At 36.3% G+C, this 24,311-nt stretch overlaps 1 protein-coding gene across 1 annotated transcript in view; it reads right to left on the reverse strand.

The window, feature by feature from the left end:
* LOC115437782 (guanine nucleotide exchange factor VAV3-like) overlaps window positions 1-24,311 on the reverse strand; it is a 210,277-nt gene that overhangs the window by 81,823 nt on the left and 104,143 nt on the right. The window contains 3 exon segments of the mRNA XM_030161124.1: window positions 3,236-3,366; window positions 15,841-15,865; window positions 21,323-21,345. Of these exon segments, the coding sequence (XP_030016984.1) occupies window positions 3,236-3,366; window positions 15,841-15,865; window positions 21,323-21,345 (179 nt within the window).

A 24,311-nucleotide genomic window follows, 5' to 3' on the forward strand; every position in this document is an offset into this window, starting at 1 on the left:
GTTGAACTCATTTAGAAAACACATCTCATGTCTCTCAAGTGTTTATGTTTGTCGTGCCATCTGCATATCGTATTTTTGTGAGACAGTTCTTACATACTGCAAAGTCCTTATCCAGTTTTGTCCCATCCACATTATAAAAGCCAAAGTGAGTCCACACTTTTGATTTAAAAGATGCATGTTTCAGTTTAACTTCACCGCTCCAGTCTGCCATATTAGCGCCGTTGTTTGTTTTTTCTTCTTCTGCGACTTCAGCCTAATTTTCAGCCACTCGTGCGAGGAGCCTGCCAGTGTCTGAGTTTTAGTTGCAGGTTTGAAACAGCTGAATACTCCTCTCATCCTTGTATGTGATTGCAACAAAAACACAGAATCAGAGCTTATTTTGTCATTTTTGGACTTTTTTAGTTGTATTAACTCTGATTCCCACTGAAACACAGTGATGATAATGAACCTTAACAGTGGCTGGCACTCGCTATAGAACAGTAAAAAGAATAAGAGGAAGTCCCTTCTGAGCTACTGAAGAAACATGGCATCGCAACACTGGATCATTTCTACAATTATATCCTTCTGAATCAACCTGAATCCTACGCATTGACCCACACAGACTATATAAATAACTTAAATTTTGGGATTATAAATGAAGTATTTGATCTGCTTGTAAGATTTAAGATTTTCACTTGTAAATCCCCATATTTGGTAGAATTTTGGTATGTAGATATTTTTCCTTCATTAATTTGCAGAACCACAACTACACATTCTCTGATGTAACCTCCCTGCAACTGAAATTAAAGCACCCTCTAAGGTCAATTCTCTGGACAGACTCATTGTTTCTTAGTTCTCACACCCAAACTTGTGTGTTTCACATGTCTCCCATCCACAGAAAGTTAACAATTATCACACATACATATATCTTATCAAAATGACTGTGTGTAATATAATATTATTAGAATGAATGTAATGAAATGACAAAAAATGTGGTCAGTAACTTTTATGTAGATATTCACTCTTCTCAACAATTGTGTTATCTATTGTTGTACTGCTATGGGTCCACGGAAAAAAGGAGGCATGGAAGTGATTTATTTAGATTTTAGTTTCAACTGTGTTTTGTCCTTTTTCTCTAATATCAATATCTGTAATACTCTTCTTATGGATCACTTTACACTGTACTGTTGCCAAATACTGTGTAATTTTGTACATATTTAGAAGTTATTTTATTATTTTCAACTTTTTTTTTTTTTTTTTTTTTTGCATATTGGTAGTTTTTATTCTATCATATTTATCTTTTATGTATTTTAACCCTCCGGTATCTGGGTGCGCTTTTTAGGCACACTTTGCACTTCGTTTTAAAAAACTTCATGCTATTTTTCACAATTTAAATAAGGTTAGAATTCAAAGTTGTTCCTTTTTGCATGATCTTTAAAATTCTGGCTACCAACTAAAATGTGCACATTGTAAACAAAAGAAAATTACAAGACTAGCATCTGTCTCCCAGTTGTGCCTAAAATGCCCTATTTCTTCCATTTGATATGTATGATTAGCGCTGACCTTGATTTACAAAAATAAAAATAAATTAGAGCAGAAAAATAAATCAATATGTAATATTTAATAAGTTTTATTTATCGGTGTGCATTTTACGCACACTTGGTGACAGATGCTAGTATTTTCGAACATTTGACCTAGCGCCCAAAATAATCATGCAAATTAACCAATGTTGGAGTTAATCATTAATATGTGATCCACTTTTTATGTAGTATATTGAAAAAAATAATTTTTTTGTGTTTTTTGCATCCAAAAAAAATGGTTTGTTTACATTACAAACATGGCATTTAAAGGGTTAAAAAAAAAATGTGACAATTATTGAATATTTGGTATTTTTATGTACGGCTCAAGTTGATGAAATAGAAAAAAAGTGTAAAAGAATGAAAAACAAACTGTATAAAAAAGGCACACTTGGTGCTTAGTAAGGGCCTTGCTGGACAGGATACCAGAGGGTTAATTAATATTTTATCCTTTTATCTTTCACATGCTACAAAACCGAGACATGGGTAACTATATTTTGTTCTGTCATGTACCATTGATTGAATGACAATAAAGTTGAGTCTGAGTTTATTCTCTTAGAAATCTCTTTGTAACCTAGATTGTTAGAGGGACTATATTGCCTAATTTATAAAACCTTCTTGCAATGCTATTATGCACTGGATAAAAATAAATCAACGTTTATTTTGTTTGTGAGCTAATTGGATTATCTCTTCCCGGCATGCATGGTAACCATGGCAGCAAACAAAAACAGTCCAGAGCCATCAGGTCTGCAGCATAACATCCGTGTGGCTCTTGTATCAGCTTACTAGAAGTCTTCTGGCTTTCATGCCCTAACCCTCCACCTTGTGCTCTGTCACAACGCAGAGGAAACTCGGAGCACAGGAAATTGGGCTAACTGCCTACTCCCAGCCGTGCCGTTGGCAAAGACCGCAGTCTGATTGGAGCAGCACCAGAAGGAGGATGAGGCTTTAATGCCGCCGTAAAGCAGAGTGAGAAACAGCGAGGGAAGCTGCCGCAAGACCCCAGATAAATCGCCATCCTTTCAAAAATAGATAAGGTCAAACGCTCAGAAGCGCTGGCCCGACCTCGTGAGATGGTTGCTAAATGCGCCGGTACATGAGGTTGTGCACCACCATTAAAACATCCTCAAGAGGCTGAAGTGTGCGCTGTTTTATTGTCTCGCTGTGGCACTCAATTAATCAACCAAAGCCACTAATTGGTTAGATCATCTGATGGAGGTTGTGATTCAATCTAAGGAGTGAAAAAAAGGACAGATACTCCATTTGTAATGTAACCGAGCATCACCAGGGGTTCACGGAGAGCTACAGCAAACACTTCTAATTGAAACTGACCTCATCGTAATGTTTTCAGGCATATTTATAACTCACCTGATGGGATACAAAATGTCAAAAACAAGCACAATACACTGAGTGATTTACACCATAATAGCCCGAGGGAGACGACGTGTCGATGTCACCCTTTTAACTTATATCTTGTATGTTCTTTTTCCTTTTTGTGTGTCAAGCAGCAGAGAGAGAGAGAGAGGAGCCAGAAGAGGACAGGCAGTACAGATATATGAACCCATGACACTGCAGAGACATTTGCGTGCACCGAGCCGAGCGGTGAGTCGTGACATGTTATTTTTTCATAGAGTCACAGATGTTGAGATAAAATGAAAAATGAGCTGAATGACACGCACCTGCCACCATGAGCTGTGCACGTCACCAAACATCAGCTCGATGACATCCCCCGCATGAATGCTTAGTGGGGGCCCACACTGGGGACAGGGGATGCCACTGTAGTCTCTGATCACAACCATCTTGGGTAAACCTGCCAGACGGGGAATACAAACACAGTTTATAGACATTTATCTGAGAGTCCTGTGAATAGAAGACACAGATATACACAGCAGCAGCGCAGCCTTTGGAATTCTAACAGGTTCTTTATCATTGGCGAATCGTTAGCCTCATAGTATTCACACACTATATGGACAAAAGTATTGGGACATGTTGAATTCAGGTGTTTGTTTTCTAACAGGGGTCTGGGATACAAAACAATCCTGACAAATGTTATAATATAGTTTTATATTGGGATAAATATCATATTGATTATTAATATTGATGTTTACATGCCAAATCAGCACGAACAGGACATCTTACAGCTGCAGACATGGTGTGTCCCAATATTTTTGTCCATATAGTTTATAAACATCAATGTTTCCTTAAAGTTTAATGGGAGATTTTTCTTCCTGAGTGAGATGTGAAGAAAGTAGATGGTTAGTTGTGGTAGAAAATTATTATTTTAGAAAATTAAATTTAGAAAAATATTTTAGAAATTTAGAGGTAGAACATTTAAAATCATAGTCATGGATAAAAAAAACAAACAAATAAAAAAAAAAACAAAAGCAATGTTGGGAGAAATTAAGTAAAAACCATTTTCTGAGGCATTTTGGAAGCAAAGATAATTTAAACCAAACTAAAAAATGCAATCGTATTTGTCATAATATAAAACTATATTATGGCATTTGTCATTATTGTTTTGTATCCCAGACCCCTGTTAGGACAGAAACACCTGAATTTAATATGTCCCAAAACTTTTGTCCACATAGTGTATTACTTAGGAAATTATGCTATGGGGCTATCGATATGTTTTCTTGACCAAGTATGAAAAAGAGACTTTCATCATTCTTTTATCAGTAACTAAATGAAAAATAATTTACAATGATTATAAACTGATTATAAACATCTACTGACATTTTCATCAATGAATAGAATCAAGACAAAAATCCAGTCACAGCTCATCTAATATTAACTAATGTGTTTTCACATGTCTCATGAACAGCACAGATTTAACATCGGGCTACATTTTGCATTTGATGTCAATGTAAACCAACCCTTTGTAAACCATATGTGTCCTTGAAGCGATGTTTGCAGAGAAGTCATCTCAAAATTCATGCAGGTAAGCAGCGCTTTTAAACAGAGCTGCCAACTCACACCCACTGGGCGTGAGAGTCGCACAAACTGAGACTTTTCACAGACTGTCACGCCACATGACTAGTTTACACACAGCATAAAACAAATTCATGACTCTGAAAAAGAGTTTTTTATAGAGAAACACATAGCTTTGATTCACAAAGAATCAGGACAACAGCAAAAAATGTCCAGGTCTGTTATGTACTGTCCAGTGTTGGGAGTAACACGTTACAAAAGTAAGACATTACAGGAACTAGGGGTGTGTATTGGCAAGAATCTGGCAATACGATACAAATCACAATACTAGGATCACGATACGATATATCACGATACTGTTAAAAAGGCTTTTTTTTTTTAATGATTATTTCTTTGAAGAATTGAATTACACCATAAATATGCATAAATACTAAACACATTTTTATTTGATCACAACAGGATCTAATGTTATATCACAAAATGTTCCTGTGTTCAAACTTAAATTATGTTTTACAGACATTACAGTTTACGATCCTGTTCAAATGTTCATATTCTATTAGTTCAAAACTAACATCATGACATGATTTATGTGCAATCCCAACAAAGGAACTAACATTATTTAATAAAAGAGTGTTAAATAATAAAAAAGAAAAACAAAAATGAACCTCCGTCATATCTGCATTTGAATAAATACCTAAAAATATCAATACAGTACTTTTTAATATCGATACAGTATTGTGAAATGGAATATCACGATATATTGCAGAACCAATATTTTCTTACACCCCTAACAGTAACAGATTACTTTTTGCTGTAACGCAGTAGTGTAAGGCATTACTAATCAATTTTCAGTAATATTTTACTTGATACATGTTCAATAGCTATGCATTGCTGCGTTAAAACACACTTTTTGCCCATAATTTAATTGCTCAAATGAAAAAACGAACAAAAAAACAGCAAGACCACAAAGGAAGACCTAATGGAATCAAAAAATGCGTCTGTTAAGTTCTGTTTCCTGTTGGTGTTCAGCCAATGGGTGCAGATGGTAGAAGACAGTCCATTGGCCACAAGGACGTATGTTCATTACTAACCCTAACCCTGCTTTAACTCTTTCGGTGCCAGACAGTTAAGGGGCTAATAAGCCTTAAAAGTGCCACAGAATTTGGCCGTTTTTCAGTATTTCGCGTCATTTTTATAATATTTGAAGAATCCTGCAGGAAACCGCTCGGTAACATCCGACCGATTGCTGATTAGATTCAAAACGCACCGGACGCAGCCGATTCATTATTGATCGTAATTTGCATAATTTATTCGGTCGCGTGACCTCAAATTCCCGTCTGATTGGTCTCAAAAGGGGGACACAGAAAGAACGTCATCGAAATGTGAGAAAGAAATGGGGGTGGATGGTTTGTTTGTACACAAATATGGCGTGTTCTCCAAAGCCGATCTGATCGGCCCGTGGCACTTTAAAGGCTGTATTCGTAAAGCCGATTTAATCGGCCCATGGCATTGAAAGAGTTAAGAAGCTAGTTAGCATGATCCCTGTGATTAGCAATGACAAGGTAAGCTAACGTTTCTATGACTCGTTAGAACTCTTTATCAATTGTGGATTTATCTACCGGCGTCCTCAGCACCGCACCCCCTCTTTGAACATGTAAAATGTTGAAAAAAATGCAAGTGTTCCTGCTAAGATTCAAATATCGTAGACCGTAGCGTTACTTGCTGACCTATCCGTCCATATGTACTACCCAAGGCCCTCCTACCTCTTGTATTTGGGGGGGCACGAGCCATTTATGACCAAAGTCTGTATGTAACTCAAAAGTAATACAGGAGTCATGTAACACATTACAATTCTGAGACAGTAATATTGTAAGGTAAAGAATTACTTTTCAATAACAGTAACAAATAATCTGTAGTGTATTACAGTTTGGAAGTAACTTGCACAACACTGGTACTGTCATTTATCACATGTCACATGCAGCAGGCACGAGTTACTATGGTAACACAAGAGGACATTTTTATTCTGCAACTTTCTCCTGTTTTCCTGTAATAAGTTTTACGTTAACATGCTAATGCAAAATTGTATTTCAACATTAAAATCTATTGAACATAATTTAGCATTTTTTGTTCACATTATATCACGTTACATTTAGGGCTGGATGTACTAAAGGTTTGTGTGCATAAAAACATCATTGCACACATAAAAAAAAACGTACAGACTTTACTAACAGTGCACACTAAGGGTTTCATCTTTCAAATGTGCAAAATAGCGCGTCTGCATCCAGTTGGTTTGTTTGCTGCAATGAATATGCAATATGGGGTGTTGACACGCAATTGTGCATGTGCTGGGAGGAGAAAATGTAAATAAATGAATGTAGCACACGCAAAGTGATTTATCAAACCTGAAAGCAATTTTCCTCATAGAAACTGTGTCTATATTTAACACGTCTCAAAGGGAGGTGCAAATGATTTGTACGTGTAATTGCGCACACATGGAAGGGGCTATTGTCGCCAGAAGGAGACATCAAAACGATAAAACAAGACAAAGAGAACAGAATGACGAAAAGAAAAATAATTGAGACATATGCCCCCCCTCCACTATAGGGACTCTTGTAAAGGCTACTTTTCCACTCAATCTGATGATTGTGATTAAAAATATGCACCGACATTAGGTTATAGTGTTACAAAATAATGTGCACCTGGCAGTCATTCAATCCAGCAACCTCCACAGCCCCCACCTCTAAAATGAATCCGGCGCCGCTGCCCACTGCCATTTAGAAACTTCTAGATGAACTAGAGGGTTTGGGGCCAGTCACAAGGAGGAATCATGCAATATTTTCTATGACAAAACTCCTCGCAAAGTTACATTTCCATGCATCTGGATCATTCCAGTGCACCACTGCCATTAGTGCTGGCGTATCCCAGAGCAGGTTTTCCAGCGTACTGTCTCCATGACCACAACCGGTAGCACATGCAAAATCCTCATAAAACCTCCTAAGACCCACTGTCCACATTTGTGGACAAGAGTTTCACAACTTTATACAAAAAAGACAAAAAAAGAAAAGAAAACTGTCCACCACAAAGGACATTCCATAAAAACCGCAAAAACTCCATCTGAAAATACTGTTGCATCATGATGTTTCCAATATAGGCATTTATTTAATAAAAAAAAAAAAAGCTTGTACTTTGCTGACGTGTCCATGGTCTTAGGAGGTTAAATTGGACAGTCTCCTGGACTTTGCACCTGTTGTCATTTGCACAATCAATCTTAGTAAATCACCCGCAAACCTATGTTCAACCCCACATGCAAAATTCTAGATTGTGCACGCAAATTAGTACACGCAAATTGGGATCTTCGATCCAGCCCCTTATGCCACGTTTCCACTACACTGAACCAGCTTGACTTGACTCGGCTCGACCCGACTTGGTATTTCTGGGGACCATTTCCATTACAGGATACTACTGACTTTTCAGTACCTGGACGTCATAGCGATGTGGCCCGTTATTTCCATGTCTTCTGCTCAGAGAGTTGCTGATAAACTCACTCGTTGCGTGTTGTCTCGTCAGAATTTTTACGTCAGCCACCAAAGACTGAATCTCCTCGACCAACCATGGTGTAGTGTTGGGCTGTTATCATGTGGATTAATGTACCGCTATATTTACTGTCCACTTCTGCATCTGTTTTTTGTAAAACGGTGGGTCACAGAGAAAACTGTCTGGTCAATCAGTGGTCTGCAGTGTTATACGTCATGGTTTAGTATCGCTTGGAACCTCGGTGGAGGTGATACCAAAAAAGTAGTACCAGGTACCAGATTCCAGGTCCTTTTTTGTAATAGAAACACAAAAAGGCCGAGCCGAGTCGAGTTGAGCCGATACCATGCAGAGGAAACGCGGCATTAGTCAACTAAAATCTACTACAATCCATTGTTGATTGTCCTACGGTGGGAGCAGGAAGAAATCAACAGCATGTTACTAATCTATTGTCACCTTATCCTCCAACCCCCCTGATAAAATAAAATAAAAAAAACAACATCAAAACTGCTGTAAATTATCTGTGACTTGATTAGAAACATGAACTGAACATTTGTAAAATATCCTATCACATCTGATTTATTGGCCAAACATTTATCCAACTAAAACTAGAGGTAGAAAGGTTCTGATGGAAAAAAAAATAGATTAAATCTAAAATTTAAATTTCCAGGGAAAAAAAAGAGCAGTATATCGATGATGATATGTCAGGAGTTCAATTGCACTGGTTGTACGACTGTATTTCAGTCCCACAGCTCAGGTATTTAATGCTTTATTACAGCAGTGGAATATATTTAGACTTGGCTGCCTGGGCTCCAAGCTCATCACTGCACAGCTATACTAGATGTTTACATACAGGTACAGGGACTGATGAATAAATGACTTCCTCCCCCCTGGAGCCTACAGGTGCATGCTGGGGTGGTGGTGGGGGTTAAAGAGCTCCGAACATGGAGACCTGGGAGAGTCTTCTGGTTCAAATACAGAAATGATGTGGAGGCTACGTTTGGTGGATAATGTGTGGAAAGAAAGACGTATCATGGGAGCAGCTCGAGTTAACCACCTGAAGTAACTGTCATGTATTTCATCGTGTTTACAATTGTTTTTAATACTTCTACACTACACACTTCATCTCCTGTGAATTATAAATTGACCCAATCACACTGTTTAAATAATTTTATATGTAGCTTTCTTAGGACAATGTCTACAAAGTTTGTTCACAGTTTTCACAATTTAGATTTTTGAGTAGACACATTTTTGGAAATATTACAAATTCACCTTTACTTATAATGGATCATATTTTGATGGTTTATAACCCAGCAATGGTTAGAGATATCAATATAGTTACTATTGAGCACTGATAGGAAGTCATATATGGACTTTCATTTGGGTCCATGACCTTTGACCTTGAGGGACCCTGAAGAGTCAAACTCAAGGTCACTAATGTCTGGATTTCAATAATCTTCTTCCCTGAAACTACTGGTCAGATTCATTTCAAATGTTTTTATGTAGTTTCTTTGGGACAATGTCTACAAAGTTTGTTCACAGTTTTGAGAAATCTAGATTTTTGAATTTTTGATGAATTTTTAATTATTACAAATGTGCTTTTACTTATAATGGTCCATATTTTGATGGCTTTTAACATGGAAATGGTTACAAATATCAATATAGTTACTACTGAGCACTGATAGGAAGTCTAATATGGACTTTGATTTCATTAGTTGAGTTCTCCTCCAGTGAATGTACCACCCACTTCTATTGCGAGATTGATCTCCTGCACAAGCACCACAGGACTCCAACATGGCAGCAGAACCTGACAACCTCACAAATTCAACTTGTTATTGATTCTTGATAGAAAATGCCACAGAGCTAGAGGGCCACTGGTCCTTTTTTTCCAATTTAATTAATTTTGGACTGATTTATAATGGTTCTTTTCATTCTAATTCTCTGGGTACATTTTTGTTTATTAAAAATACATGGATGCATTCCTGTTCACATTTTGTGTCTGAAAAATATTCTTCAGAAATAAATTTGAAATGTATTAGTTACACATCACTAAAGCCTAATATAATGCACCCCCAGGTTTAAGAAAGAAAGGCAACAAACTAAAACACACTGTAATAACGGAGCAGGACCATAACACAATATTCTAAAATTCAGGCAGTTATGAAGCACTTACAAAGCAACCTGTAGCATCTGTTGTATGTTAAAGAATAGACTAGGTCTGCATGGCATTAAATATTGATCATCAACTACAAGGTAACTTTGTCCATTTTTTACTCCCAGAAAGTCCTCTGCCAATTTGGAATCAGACCAGTCCAACATGTGTTTGGACCTTCCAATCTCTTCCTCCAGGCAGCTCTGACTTAATTCAGTACTGGAGAGAGAACCCCCCTCTCTTGACACGGACAGAGCACGGGCAATTCTACTTAGCATTGCCCAGTCAGGTACGACTTGATGAAATCATAAATAAGCACTTTGCAAAGCTGTTTCAAAAGTTAAACCCTGATGTCTTGGAGTCAATTCAGTCATAATATCATAGTCTAAGTAAGCCATGACCTTGGCAGTGGCTGCTTTGGTGCAGCAAAGTACTGGATAACACCTTTGTTTTTTGTTTTAATACCGTTTGTGATGCAAAAAATGGTAATCACTGACTAATGGAAAACCTTATTCTGGGATATTTTGTCTGATCTGTGTGAGACTTTGAGGCCAGTGTCTTTGACCCTTTCATGCACAAATTATGAGAACCTTAATCAAAAATTTTTCCTGAGTGTTTTTATTCTTCTTTAAGCATGAAAAAAACAATGCGACTGAAAAATTTCTTCTGAAAAATAAATAAAATAAAATAAAAAAAATTCAAAAATACATAAAAAAAAAATAATAATAATAATGAAAAACAAAAATTCTTATAAACCTATTTTCATTAAGTTGCAAAAATGTCCACTCAGCTAGACACCACACATTTAATTTTTGATGCACAGAAACATGAATTTAGTGATAAATTGTGTGAAAACTATGGGGAGGGCTTGTGATTCTGGGGGTTTATGCTCAGGAGAGATCTACATAATGTTAGCAATTCATGTCAGAAAAGATATGTAGTGTCTTAAAACTTTAATAAAGATATGTGTAAAAAAAAAAAAAAAAAAAAAAAGAACAACAAAATCCATGAATATACAAGAGAACAGCTATAGAATAGCTGTCCACTGTAGTGACCAGTATGCATGAAAAGGTTAAAGATTTTAAGGTAGGTTTCCTGCTTGGCATTTGACACTTGTTAGTGGCTATCTTACATGCATGATAAAAGCCAATATGGTGATTTCTAAACAGACAACTTTACTTGGCAACTCCTCTGCTCCATCAGTGTGTCATATAATGCCAACAAATGACCCCCTCCCACCACACATGACATTCCAACTCACACTTCACATAAGCATGAATCTGACATATTCAACCTTTAACCCATAAAGACCCAAACAGCAACTGGCGACCAAAAGCATCTACTGATCTAAAATGTTTAATCCCAGTTGATCCACTAATCCTATCAATACATGCGAATAATTGGTGTAAAATACAGTTTGTCATCTTTTCATGGTCATCAGATACAACCCATTTGGATGTTCATAGGCTCTGTAGTTGCCATGGAAACACTGTCATCTTCAACAAAATTGATACACCAGTAAAACCCATGGAGTTTAATCAGTGACAGTGGATGAAGACACTTGTTTTTATGTTCAGTTATTGATATCTTTGCCGAAAAAGTCACTTTTTCTTCAGTTTTCAGTGTTTTTAATATAATAAACCTCAACTTTAATCTGAGCTTTAATGAACATCTACATAACCAGTAAATTAAATATAGGAAAATACCTTATTTTTACTGGAAAAAGATAATATAAAGAGGATAATATTACAATAAATGGTGATTCATCACATAAGAAAGATTAAATAAATACAGGGGAAAATTTATCTGGGAATTGGCACCAAAGTCTCACCGGTTCTTTATGGGTTAGCATACTAAATACAGCTGTTATGGTGGGACTTGCTTGTTTGTTGACATGAATTGGATTTCTTTGTAGAGGACCTTTGTTGGTTTTTGCACAAAAATCTTTACAGTTACTGTTCATTAATTCCTGTCTCTGCAGTGGCAACACCAGCTACTGTTAGCTTAGTAATGGAGGTATACTGACATTAACAAATGGCTAACAGATTGTATCTGGTTGCTAGCCTGCAACCGGGAGATAATGCTAATTAGTGTGTTTATGTAGTCCAAATTGAAACAGCTATCAAACACAAGTCTATGTGTTAAACGCAGGCTGTATAAAAAGATGAACATTGTGACGTTGTTTCCCCCACACTGTGTAAAAGTGAAGCTGCCGTGGGGCCTGTGTGACATAGTTCAGGTGGTCATGTGTGACCATCGAATTAGTGTACGGTGCATGTTTGACATATTCAGGGCCGTCACTGGTCATCACAGCTGTAAATAACCAAAATTTCAAATAATTTATCATGAAAAAAAATGACCAAAAACTGTATGATTTGAACACAAATCTACCTATGCTACAAGTGACTTGCCACCAGGAGAAGAAGGAGATGTTTTGACTCTAAATTATAAGTGCTTTCACAATATGCACCTCTACAGTCTATGGCGGGGGTGTTAAGGGTTCAGTCCAGCCCACAGGATGGATCTGTAAAGTGCAAATAAAACCACAGTCGATGACGAAGACAGTCAAGGGTGTGACTGAATCTTGACAAGTCATTTTGGTCATTTTGAGTTAAATTCTATATGTTTCAGTTCCAGATGCCTGTTACTAAATGTTTTGTGCATTTGTAGATCCGCTGTGGTCTGTTAGTTGTAATGTGTATGTATGTGTAAGTGATGACCTGAGGCATAATATTGTTGCACTTTTTTTTTTAAAGAAATTTCAGGTTGTTCATGGATGTTCAGGTTATCCTCATATTTTGTTTGAAGATGGTTTGTAAATGTGAACATTTTCATACTGTAACTTTACAGAAATACAGTATTTTAAGAGAAAAAAAATAGAGTTGTCTTTATTTATAAGTTATGTTATTACTTTTAAGATCAGATTGGGCTGTGTGTGGCCCCTGAACTAAACTGAGTTTGACACCCCTGGTCAATGGTGTTTATCAAACAGTGGAAACTACACTGTTGCCCATAAAGTTGGAATAATTTTCTTTTTTAATTTTGCACCTTTGACCTGTTCAACACCAGGGACCTTTCTGTGTGGAGTTTACATGTTCTCCCCGTGTTAGGTTCTCTCCAGGTACTCTGTCTTCCTCCCACCATCTAAAAGCATGCACTAGTAGGTTAACTGGTTATTCCAGATTGCCCACTGGTGACAATGGGAGAGTGATCGGTTGTTTGTCTCTATATGTTGACCCTGCGATGAACTGGTGACACATCCAGGGTGTACCCTGCCTTTGCTCATAGGTAACTGGAATAGGCTCCAGCAACCCCCATGACCTTAGTGAGGATAAGACGGTTCAGAAGATGAATGACTGACTGGCTGACCTCTGACCTGGTGCAATGATTACATACTGAGTCCCAGTTGCACTTTATTTGTCAAGAATGAATCACTTTGTCTCAGTCGTTACATGAGAAGAGGTAAGAATATTGTATTCCAACTTTCTGAGTGACAAGTGATAGTCACATAACTGTGTGGATGGTGGTTTCTTTAATTTATCATTATTAACTTGATGAGTTTCATTCCTGGCTTCCCCCTATTTTCATTTTCTTGCCCAAATATGCTCACTTCTGGTGCTAAAAAAAAAAAGAAAAAAAGAAAAACATGTTGACCTGATTAATTGTTTTCACTAATAGTGAGTTGAATTATATTGATGTGAGAGGTCCGACTGTCTTTTTGATCGAGCTTTGAACTGTCATAGTGGCGCCAATCCTAAAAGGCAGCAATTTACTACAGCAGGAAATGGATCTCTTTGATTCGTGTAGAGCTGAGGCTCCAATCATTCCTCAGACAAACACAGCCAGAAGCATCCAGCTAAGGCTAAGACAAAACACCCCTGCCAACTTAAAAGACACAGCCACTTACTCTCCCCAGACTCGCACATCTAGCTTCCTTAGACACATCGCCTGGCGGCCATGGCTCCCCTGCAAACCAGCCCGAGGAAACTATTAGCTGCTGGTGACCTCAGATGATTCCAATATCTCACATTTGTGTTTTTAATAAGAACAATAAGCATGGCTGTCTTTCTCATAAAGCTCTTTATGGAAATTGATTTATCACAAAGGCACAGCTCAGTGGTCAAGGCCGCGGCATATAGACCGCTGCAAGTGCTTTTCTGTCTGCCGTGGTTCTCATTATGATTCCACCCATTCCAATTCATCTTGGTGCCCTCATAGGTGTAGACAGCTCAACATGAGGTAAGAAAAGGCCTTTTTGTACTTTGGTTAGGGATCTCTCGGCATGTGTTAATTCACTAGTTATCCTTAGACTAATATATTTGCAGAGCCACTGTTGTACACTTCCTGCTTTGAACTTCTCTACCCAGAGAGACTCCAGTCAGTTCATTTCTAAGAAAACATCCTGTGGAAAAAGAAGGGGTTCAGCAATACTTGATCAAAAACATGAGGTGGGTATGATACCATCAGAGGGGGTGGCTTTAATCAGAATCAGAATCAGAATAGTTTGTCAATCCCAGTGGGAAACTGTTGGGTGTTACAGTCGCTTCATTCAAAGTATAATAAAAAATAGCAGGAAAGAAATGATCAATACAACAGAAAAAGAAAAAAAAACGCCTCATATATACACATACTGTACATGTATATAATAAATAAATACAGATAGACAGACAGACAGACAGACAGACAGACAGACAGACAGACAGACAGACAGACAGACAGACAGATAGATAGATAGATAGATAGATAGATAGATAGATAGATAGATAGATAGATAGATAGATAGATAGATAGATAGATAGATAGATAGATAGATAGATAGATAGATAGATAGATAGATAGATAGATAGATAGATGTTGCAGAAAAAAATATTAGACAACCCCTTGTTTTCTTCAGTTTCTTGTTCATTTTTATACCTCCTATAAATAAAGGTACATTTGTTTGGACAAATATAATGATAACAACAAAAATAGCTCATAAGAGTTTAATTTCAGAGCTGATATCTGTCATTTTCCATGGTTTTCTTGATAATAACCAAGATCATTTAATTTCTTACATCAATAGCTATGGCATTGTATTGACAAAAACAGTGCTTTTAAGCATTCTATGTTTTCTTTTCTGTCTGTTTTAGTCACATGATACACACAGGAGTGAGTACTTGATTGCATAACCATTGTTTTTGATGACTTTTGATGGTCTGATCATTTTTTTCCGTTGCATTGACGTTGATTGATATCCTGCTTCTTTTTGATTATACTTGAATGAAGTGACTATAAATATATATACCGAATATACATATTAAAACACTCTATCAAGACGCAAAATTTGAATGGTAATTTGTAAATATGTACTAGAAAATAAATTATCAATACGATTCAATATGATAATTAAAGAAATATACATAAGTGTGCAAAACTATAGTGTATAATTATAATCATGTGGTTATAAGGTGGAATTAAAGAGTCTGATGGCCACAGGCAGGGCTGATTTCCACCGTCTATCTCCTGCAGATCTCATTCTGGCCTTTGAATAGCCATCCCCTTTTTTCTTTTTTTCTTTTTTTTTTTTTTTTGTACATCCCTCCCATGTTTCTGTTTTGTTAAGAGAACAAAGATGAAAGAAAGCAGCTTACGAACTGCTGCTCAAAAATGGCCTAGTGGTCGAGTCATACTGACCTGGGTCCGGTGGGGTGGTGTTCTCCTGTGGATAGAAAAGAACAAGTAAGGTAAGAGAACAAAGGAGAGCAGGTATGAACAGGAAAGTATGGTGAAAATAAGTGACTGATGACTATAGGAGTCATTTCTACTCCATGTACCTGGAGAATGACTCATACTCTTCATTCAATCATGGGTTGAAATCAGAAGTCCAGGTTATAGTTGAGCACTATTTCTTTATAAAAACTGAATAAATACAAATATATGACAGACGCCTTAACCTTTTAACCCCTGACGCGTCTATGGAGAGCGTTCCGAATGTATGTTTTATTTTAAATATTCCTAAAAATTCAACCATTTGCTCAATAGGAAAAATTTCTGAACATGCTGGTAGAATAGACCTTGTGCCTTCCATAGACATCTGAGCATGCTCAGTTCACCCCCTGCCACCTGTGGAATGGAGGGCAAAACCCAGAGCAGCGAGTGAAACAGTGAGTCGCGATAAAAATAAATGGGTTCAGCTTTTTTTTAATATAAATTTTCCTTGTTCTGTTTTTTTACTGTTGTTTGCAGTGTTGTTGTGATTTTTTTTTTTTACAGTATTTTTACTGAGTTTTGACCATGTAACTCAGTGGTTCCCAACCTTTTTTAGCTCGTGACCCCATTTTAACATCACCAATTTCTGGCGACCCCAGACATTCAAAATTAAGATTTTTTTGGCTAAAATTAATTTGTTTTTGATCACCTAACAGTTTGCTATACTATGTGGTAAATAAACATTAACTTTAGATGACATTTAGACTATATAATATATATTATTATGGACGGAGGCAGAAAAGCCAGCTGTAGATTACTGCACAAAGTGAGAATTTTATTTTCCTTGGTCAGAATATGTACAGTCAGTCCAGCTTGTATTTACAAGGCTGACAATTAATACTGAACAAACAAGAACTCAAACTATGAATTATGAAAGAGCTGCAGCATCTGAAACTGACCACAATGAACATTTGAAAGATAAACAGCACCACAGTGCTTCAGTTTCAGCTTCACAGTTTGTCATGTCTTTTATGTATCATGATTGTCTCTCTCAACTCACCATATATTTTTTATTAGTAAGTTTTTTTTGTTTTTTTTTAATCAATTACTAGAAATTTCACGCGACCCTATTTGAATTCCAGGTGACCCCATGTGGGGTCCTGACCCCAAGGTTGAAAAACACTGGTGTAACTGCATTTTGGAGTTTAATGAGGTGTCAAAAGGCAGCTTGACTGATTTAGAAAAAAAGAGCCCCAAAACAAAAACTACTGTGCCAAAATTCAAATACTTGTTGTTGTTCAGTGTGTCCCAGTTCACAGTTCATGTTCAACATCCTAAATCTCTTACTGATGTACATTCTGAGTGCCTCATTTGGTGAAAACCTGTAAAACTTCAATTCCTCTCTGTGTCTTTTTCTGTTATTCCACCCTGTTTTGACCCTAAAACACAGTAAGCTTTTATGAGCTTTTTAGTATCTTGAATGTGAGAGCGAATGAATAATGGGTCAATAATGTAAAGCGCTTTGGGTGTCTAGAAAAGCACTATATAAATCCAATCCATTATTATCATTATTATTATTATTATTATTATTATTATTATTTTTTTTTTATTCTTTTAATTTTTTATTGGACTGTCTTTTCTCTGTAGCACTTTGGGATTCTGTTGAATTAAAAGAGCTTTATAAATGCAATTTATTATTATTATTATTATTATTATTATTATTATTATTATTATTATTATTATTATTATTATTATTATGATGATGACACTTCTACAGCCACAAATTCCAAACAGCCCATTTCATTGAAATAATATCTCAGGGGTTAAGGGGTTAAACCACACGCCACTAAATTCAGAATTGAAAAGATCTGGGAGGTAAGTTTAATTTGTTGCAATTGCTGTGATGTGAGTACTCGTTTGGCCTTTTGAGATTTTGAGAAATGATCTGTTTCATTTCCTGCACACACAGACGACTGTTATAGAGTCTACCGTGGGGCTTTTACGGAATTTTATTTTACATTTATGGTGCTAGTTTCAGTTCTTCAGTTATCTTATTTTGTGCTGTGTTTTCTGTTTTTAAGATGCCTTGGAGGAAAATATCTTCTTGGAGAATAGTACTAAACTAAATAAAACTAAACTGAAGAAATAAGATTATATGGGCCTGATAATAGTTTATAGCTTTGTTATAATTAATAGTCTGTGAACCTTTAATCCGACTTAAAAGAGTCCTAACCCACAGAGCAGCAGCAGGAGGTCAGAGTGGCAAGCTGTTATGAGTAAGCAGGGTTTCCTTCAAATTAGGCTTTTTTTTTGTTAATCAAAGGAACCACAAAATGTGATGTGTATGTTTTAAAGCACACTGTGAAGTAACTGTACCATGCAGCAGAAAGAAGATCAACACAGAAGAACAAAAACATCAAATTTTAAATAGAATAATTTAAGTTTCTATTTTCAAATTCAGTTCATGTTTGCAGTTTAAGGGTGTTTGTTTGGACTTTGGAAAGTTGTGGAATGGATTAGTCAAATTGTTTAATCAAATAAACAACCAGTAGATCAATATATGGAAATAATAACAGTGATAGAAGACGAATAAAGTCCTTTGCATAAAAGCACAGTTTGCATTTTCATCCCGCTGATCATCTTTCAGGCACAACAGTAGACATTTTCAGGTGCTTCACACTGCACATCTACTTCTGTTACTGCCTTTTACAATAAAATCTCTAAATATAAACACTGTTGGACTGAATTTAGTCACTCAGTAAATGATAACTACATTAAAAAGCTTACAGTATCATTCACATCACATTTACTGACATATATTAGCATTATGATGTGTAATCCTAGTGAAAGAGCCAGTTGTGGTATATGGGCCATTCCATATAATTTCATCAAGTGGTCCCCACCTGACCCTCTCAGATTTTTCTAAATTTTTACATACTTCTAGTACATTATATATGATGGGAAAATTCAAAATTTCAAAGCTTAATTGTAAATAGTTCCAAAGTTATGACCATTTGAAGTAGGTAGGGGGTACCCTAAAATTGCGACCAAAATTAAGACTTGAAATTTTTGGCTATTTTCAGGCTGCTATAACTTCTAAACAACAAGAGCTAGAGGTCTGAAATTTTCAGAATCATTTCACAGGAATCTATAGTCCTAAGAAATGTGAAAATATTTACTTAAAATTAAAAATTGCATGTTACTGAGAATGACAAAGTTGAGATTTTATCCATCGCGAACTTCTAAAATGCTACATTTAGCCACTGATTACACAAAAACTAATCATCATATTCAATAGAAATTTTATGTGGCTATATCTTGGCTACTTAGGGAATGGATCTGTGTAAAATGAAGGTCCTATGTTATGTTATGTATGATATATGAACAGCTTAAAATAAAAAATATCTGTCCGACCTTCAGATTCAAAGGTCAATATCAGCATGTGGGATAGGTAGTGTCACAAAATAAAAGACACCATGTGAAAGGACAGGAATTGCCCTAAATTTTGACAACAAGCACAACTTGCTTCTATAAATCCTTCTATGTTAAATGTTAAAATTTTCTTCTTGGTTTAATGTGAAAAAAGTACTATACCATTATGCCTAGAAATAATGACAACTCCAATTTTTTTCTCTTTGTTTTAGTGGAAGTGTTTCAGAGCTCAGATAAACAGGACTGTTTTCAGTATTTATACCAATGTATGATCAGTCTATTCCAGTGTTTTTCAACCTTGGGGTCAGGACCCCACAAGTGGGTCGCCTGGAATTCAAATGGGGTCGCCCGAAATTTCCAGTAATTGATTAAAAAAAAACAAAAAAACTTACTAATTTAAAATATATGGTGAGTTGAGAGAGACAATCATGATACATAACAGACATGACAAACTGTGAAGCTGAAACTGAAGCACTGTGGTACTGTTTATCAGCCAAATGTTCATTGTGGTCGGTTTCAGATGCTGCAGCTCTTTCATAATTCATAATTACCTCCGCCAAGGAAGTTATGTTTTTGTCGGCGTTGGTTTGTCTGTTTGTCTGTCTGTCTGTGTGCAAGATAACTCAAAAAGTTATGGACGGATTTGGATGAAAATTTCAGGAAATGTTGATACTGGCACAAGGAACAAATGATTAAATTTTGGTGATGATTGGGGGGACTGATCTGCCTTGGCGGAGGTCTGCGCTCTTTAAGTGCTTTTCTAGTTTGAGTTATTGTTTGTTCAGTATGGTTGGACTCCAAAATGCAGTTACACCAGTGGTTTTCAGCCTTGGGGTCGGGACCCCACGTGGGGTTGCCTGGAATTCAAATGGGGTCACCTGAAATTTCTAGTAATTGATTTAAAAAAAAAAAAAAATTACTAATAAAAAATATATGGTGAGTTGAGAGAGACAATCACAATAAATAAAAGACAAACTGTGAACTTGAAACTGAAGCACTGTGGTACTGTTTATCTTTCAAATGTTCATTGCGGTCGGTTTCAGATGCTGCAGCTCTTTCATAATTTATAGTTTGAGTTCTAGTTTTTTCGGTATTAATTGTCAGCCTTGTAAATACAAGCTGGACTGACTGTACATATTAGGGCTAAAAGATATATTGTTATCGTATCTATATCTAGACATGAACATTCAAGATATTAATATTGAAAAATCAATGATATAAACGATATAGATTTCCCCCACGCTCGCCCTGCATGTACAGCTCTGGAAGTCACAGCAAATTTCATTTTTATTTATTTATTCGTACTTTATGTTAATGTTGATGACTGGCAGTGAGTTCTTATAAATAAAACTGCACTTTCCACATTCTTTTGTATTATGATGTTTGTATTTTTCTGAAAAATGCTTGGTTTTCACCAAACCCGTAGACATATCATATCGTATCAATATCGAGATATCTGGCATGAATATCGAGATATGAATTTTTGTCCATATCATTCAGCCCTAGTACATATCCTGACCAAGGAAAATATAATTCTGACTTTGAGCAGTAATCTACATCTTGCTTTTCTGCCTCCTCTCATAATAATATACATTACATAGCCTAAAATTAACATTTATTTGCAACATAGTATAGCAAACTATTACATGATCAAAAACAAATTACTTTGAGCAAAAAAAAAGTCTCAGCTTTGAATGTCTGGGGTCGCCAAAAATCAGTGATGTTAAAATGGGGTCACAAGCCAAAAAAGGATGGGAAACACTGACCTAACCCAAGACGGTTTTTGAAGAGTTAAATGTAAAACTCAACTCATAAAGGAAAACACTGCAAACAGTAATCCGAAAAGTCATTAATCTAAAAAAAATAAATAAATAAATAAAAAATTAAAAAGCAAAACCTTTAGATACTGGTTTGTCAGTGGTTATATTTCCAAGTGTTCAGACAGTAATAGTAGTGTCACTGGGTTGCTGCTGCCTAATGTTATACTAATAATACTCCCTTTACCGTATAAGTCAAAGAGCAGAATGTATCTTACCTTGAGCCTCATCTTGGTACAATCTGCAGTCAGATGAGAGACAGACACAGTGAGAGGAATACAGTATCAGTGTGCGGTGGCTTCCAGACATACAACCTCAGCTGTCAACCTCTGCTGGCCCTCATCTCCCTTCAGAATGCATAAAAACCACATTGTGTCCGTGAAGATACCTGTCAAAGGCCTGAGCCCGTTCACTCGTCTTTGTACTCAGAGAGCGTTGTGTTTTAACAGACGACATTACATCACCCAAATGCTCACGTCGTTACATTAGTTACGGATTTACTGTTCTTACATCTTCATCCAAGTTAACATGTCATATTGTCTTTCCCTGAAAGATGTTATATGTTATTAAGAAAATAAGAACAAATATCTGCAATGTTTAGTTAATTTTTATATTTTATTGGGTAAATATTTCATTTACTATATTATTTTATTTATTATATTATTCATTTTTTTCAATTTTCAGCCCTGCGATGAACTGGCGACTTGTCCAGGGTGTACCCCGCCTTCGCCCCTATGTACTGTAGCTGGGATAGGCTCCAAGCGACCCCCGTGACCCTGGTGAGGATAAAGCGGGTTCAGAAAATGAATGAATGAACAATTTTCAGCCTCTAAGTCAACCTTTCCTCATTTTTTAATTGAATTCAACTCACTTTATGACTCATTAACCCTAGTTAATAATAATTTTTAAAAAAGAATATTTCTGGATAGCTATGACAAGTTATTTAATAAATCTTCTGACATTTAATGAAATTTTAGATAAAAGATTATTTATGTCCATTTATTTATTTGGTTTGTTTTTGTATATATATTGTTGACACTGTATTCTGTGCATGTACTGGTTTTATGATTGTATTTTATTTTTATATCTGTATTCTTATGTGTTGTGTGTATTGTGTTATATGTTAAATGTTTGACAGTATTGTAAATTGATATTTAAATAAAGTTTATTGTAAAAAAAAATAGTAACGGATTTACCGATGATTTTTAAAATATGTTTGGTTCTATACGTAACTGATCTCTTAACCCTCTTATATATCTGTCTGTCTGTCTGTCACTCTCACGAACTTCTAAGTCACTTGTTGACACACGTTTTATTTTTTATTTCTACCTGCTTTCTTTGTACTTGCTCCTAATGTGTGCTATATGCTAATTCTAGTTGCTAATTCTAATGCTAAGTACTGTGTGTGTAATATTCTGCATTCCAGGCAGGTTTTTGAGCCCGTAAGTCACAACTTCAAACCACAACTCATGACTTTGTAGTGTTCCAGGCAACTCACGCCAAACTGCCTGAGTGCAAGGAATTGTGGTAGTCAGATGTAAAAAAAAAAAAAAAAAAAAAAAAAGAAAGAAAAAAAACGGCATGGCAGACCATATGGGACTTATGCTCATTTATAGTCATTTCTATCCCAGAGGTGTTTGCTCTTTGCTTATTTGAGGGAAATAGAGGAAAAAAACGGTGCATAAGGCAAGAGAAGCTGTTATACCTTTAATGTTACGTTAGTTGTATAGAGGATATGCACGTGACATCACCGCAAGCGAAAGTCACCGCGGTTCCGCCCACTGAGTGGCAGAAAGAGGGAGATGAGTGGCAGCATTGACTTCAATACTGTCTAAACTTAAGAACAATATTTAATAAAAAATGGGGAAGAGCTGTTGTGAGATTTATTGTATGAACAGGTTTGAAAAGCAGTCGGAGCTATCGTTTTACAGACACCGAAAGACAAAGAAAAGAGAAGCAGATGGATCCACAAATCCAGGAAACCAAACCTAGATCTGTGGATCCCGTTTGGTGTCAGGTAACATTAATTTATGCTGTATTTTTGGGTAAAATCATACCTTAAATTACGTATTGTTTTGGCTAATGTTACTTCTCAGTAAAGCTCTTGGTTTCATGATCAGATCCTTCATGGTTTTTGTCTTCATTTTGTGATTCTGAACCTTGTGCTCCTACATGATTTGTAAACTAACCTAAACTGAGGCTAACCTAGTTTTTCAAATATGGGGGTGCTCCAGCATAAAGCTACGACGGAGTATTAGGGCCACATAAGAAAATAAAAACACTTGTCACTACGAGTATAAAGTCATAAAATATAACCCATAATTTTATGATAATAAAGTCAAATACAAAAAGAATCACAGTGTCATGAGAATAAAGTCGTAGTTATAAAAAAAATGTCATTCATTTATGAGATTAAAGTCGTCATATTCTGACAATAAAGCCATAATATTACAAGAGTAACGTCGTAATTTAAAAACAGGTGGGAAAATATCGTAATTTACAAGAATAAAGTCGTACCCTGCTGGTCCTCAGCAGTAGTATGTGTGTTGTATAAAGTACTTGATATTAAGTAGATGTAAATCTCCTCAGTACCAGTAGATCATGCATATATTCACTGGGGTCAGTACACGGTCTACTGTAAATGCACTTTGGATCAGTTGGTTCTGGGCCCTAGTTTTGGACCCTGGTTGTCAGTAATGATGAAACCATGTATATTTGTTTCATGTAAAAATAGCGATGATCCCCTACACCCTGGATGTCAGGATATGCGATTTCTGTCCACATGTCAGTGTTCGTGGACCACTTGTTCTTTGGTAGCTCGTATGGATCCATGTCCAGTCCAATTGCCCTTAATTTAATTTCATATTTCACATTTTCCCGGTCTTGCTGTGTTTACTGCTATACTCCGTCATGTTGAGCAGGTTGGTTTTTGCCACTCAGTCTGACTAAGAGGGGCGTGGCCCAGGGGGGAAGTGACGTATGTGCATACCCTCTATATTTGGGTACGTATTTGGTATGAATTTATCTACTGCACTCAATGGACTGAAAACTAGCTAACGCTAGAGTAGTTGCTGATTATGCAGAACATTTGCAGAAAAATAACATTAGAGAAATACCTTGTTTTAATAAACAATCTGCATAAATGGAAATCCATTGGGGCTGCAGTTGTCGTTTCATGGGCTATGTGACATCAGAGCTCGGAACTGG

Source organism: Sphaeramia orbicularis, chromosome 17 (assembly GCF_902148855.1).
Source record: "Sphaeramia orbicularis chromosome 17, fSphaOr1.1, whole genome shotgun sequence".
NCBI classification, from domain to species: Eukaryota; Metazoa; Chordata; class Actinopteri; order Kurtiformes; family Apogonidae; genus Sphaeramia; species Sphaeramia orbicularis.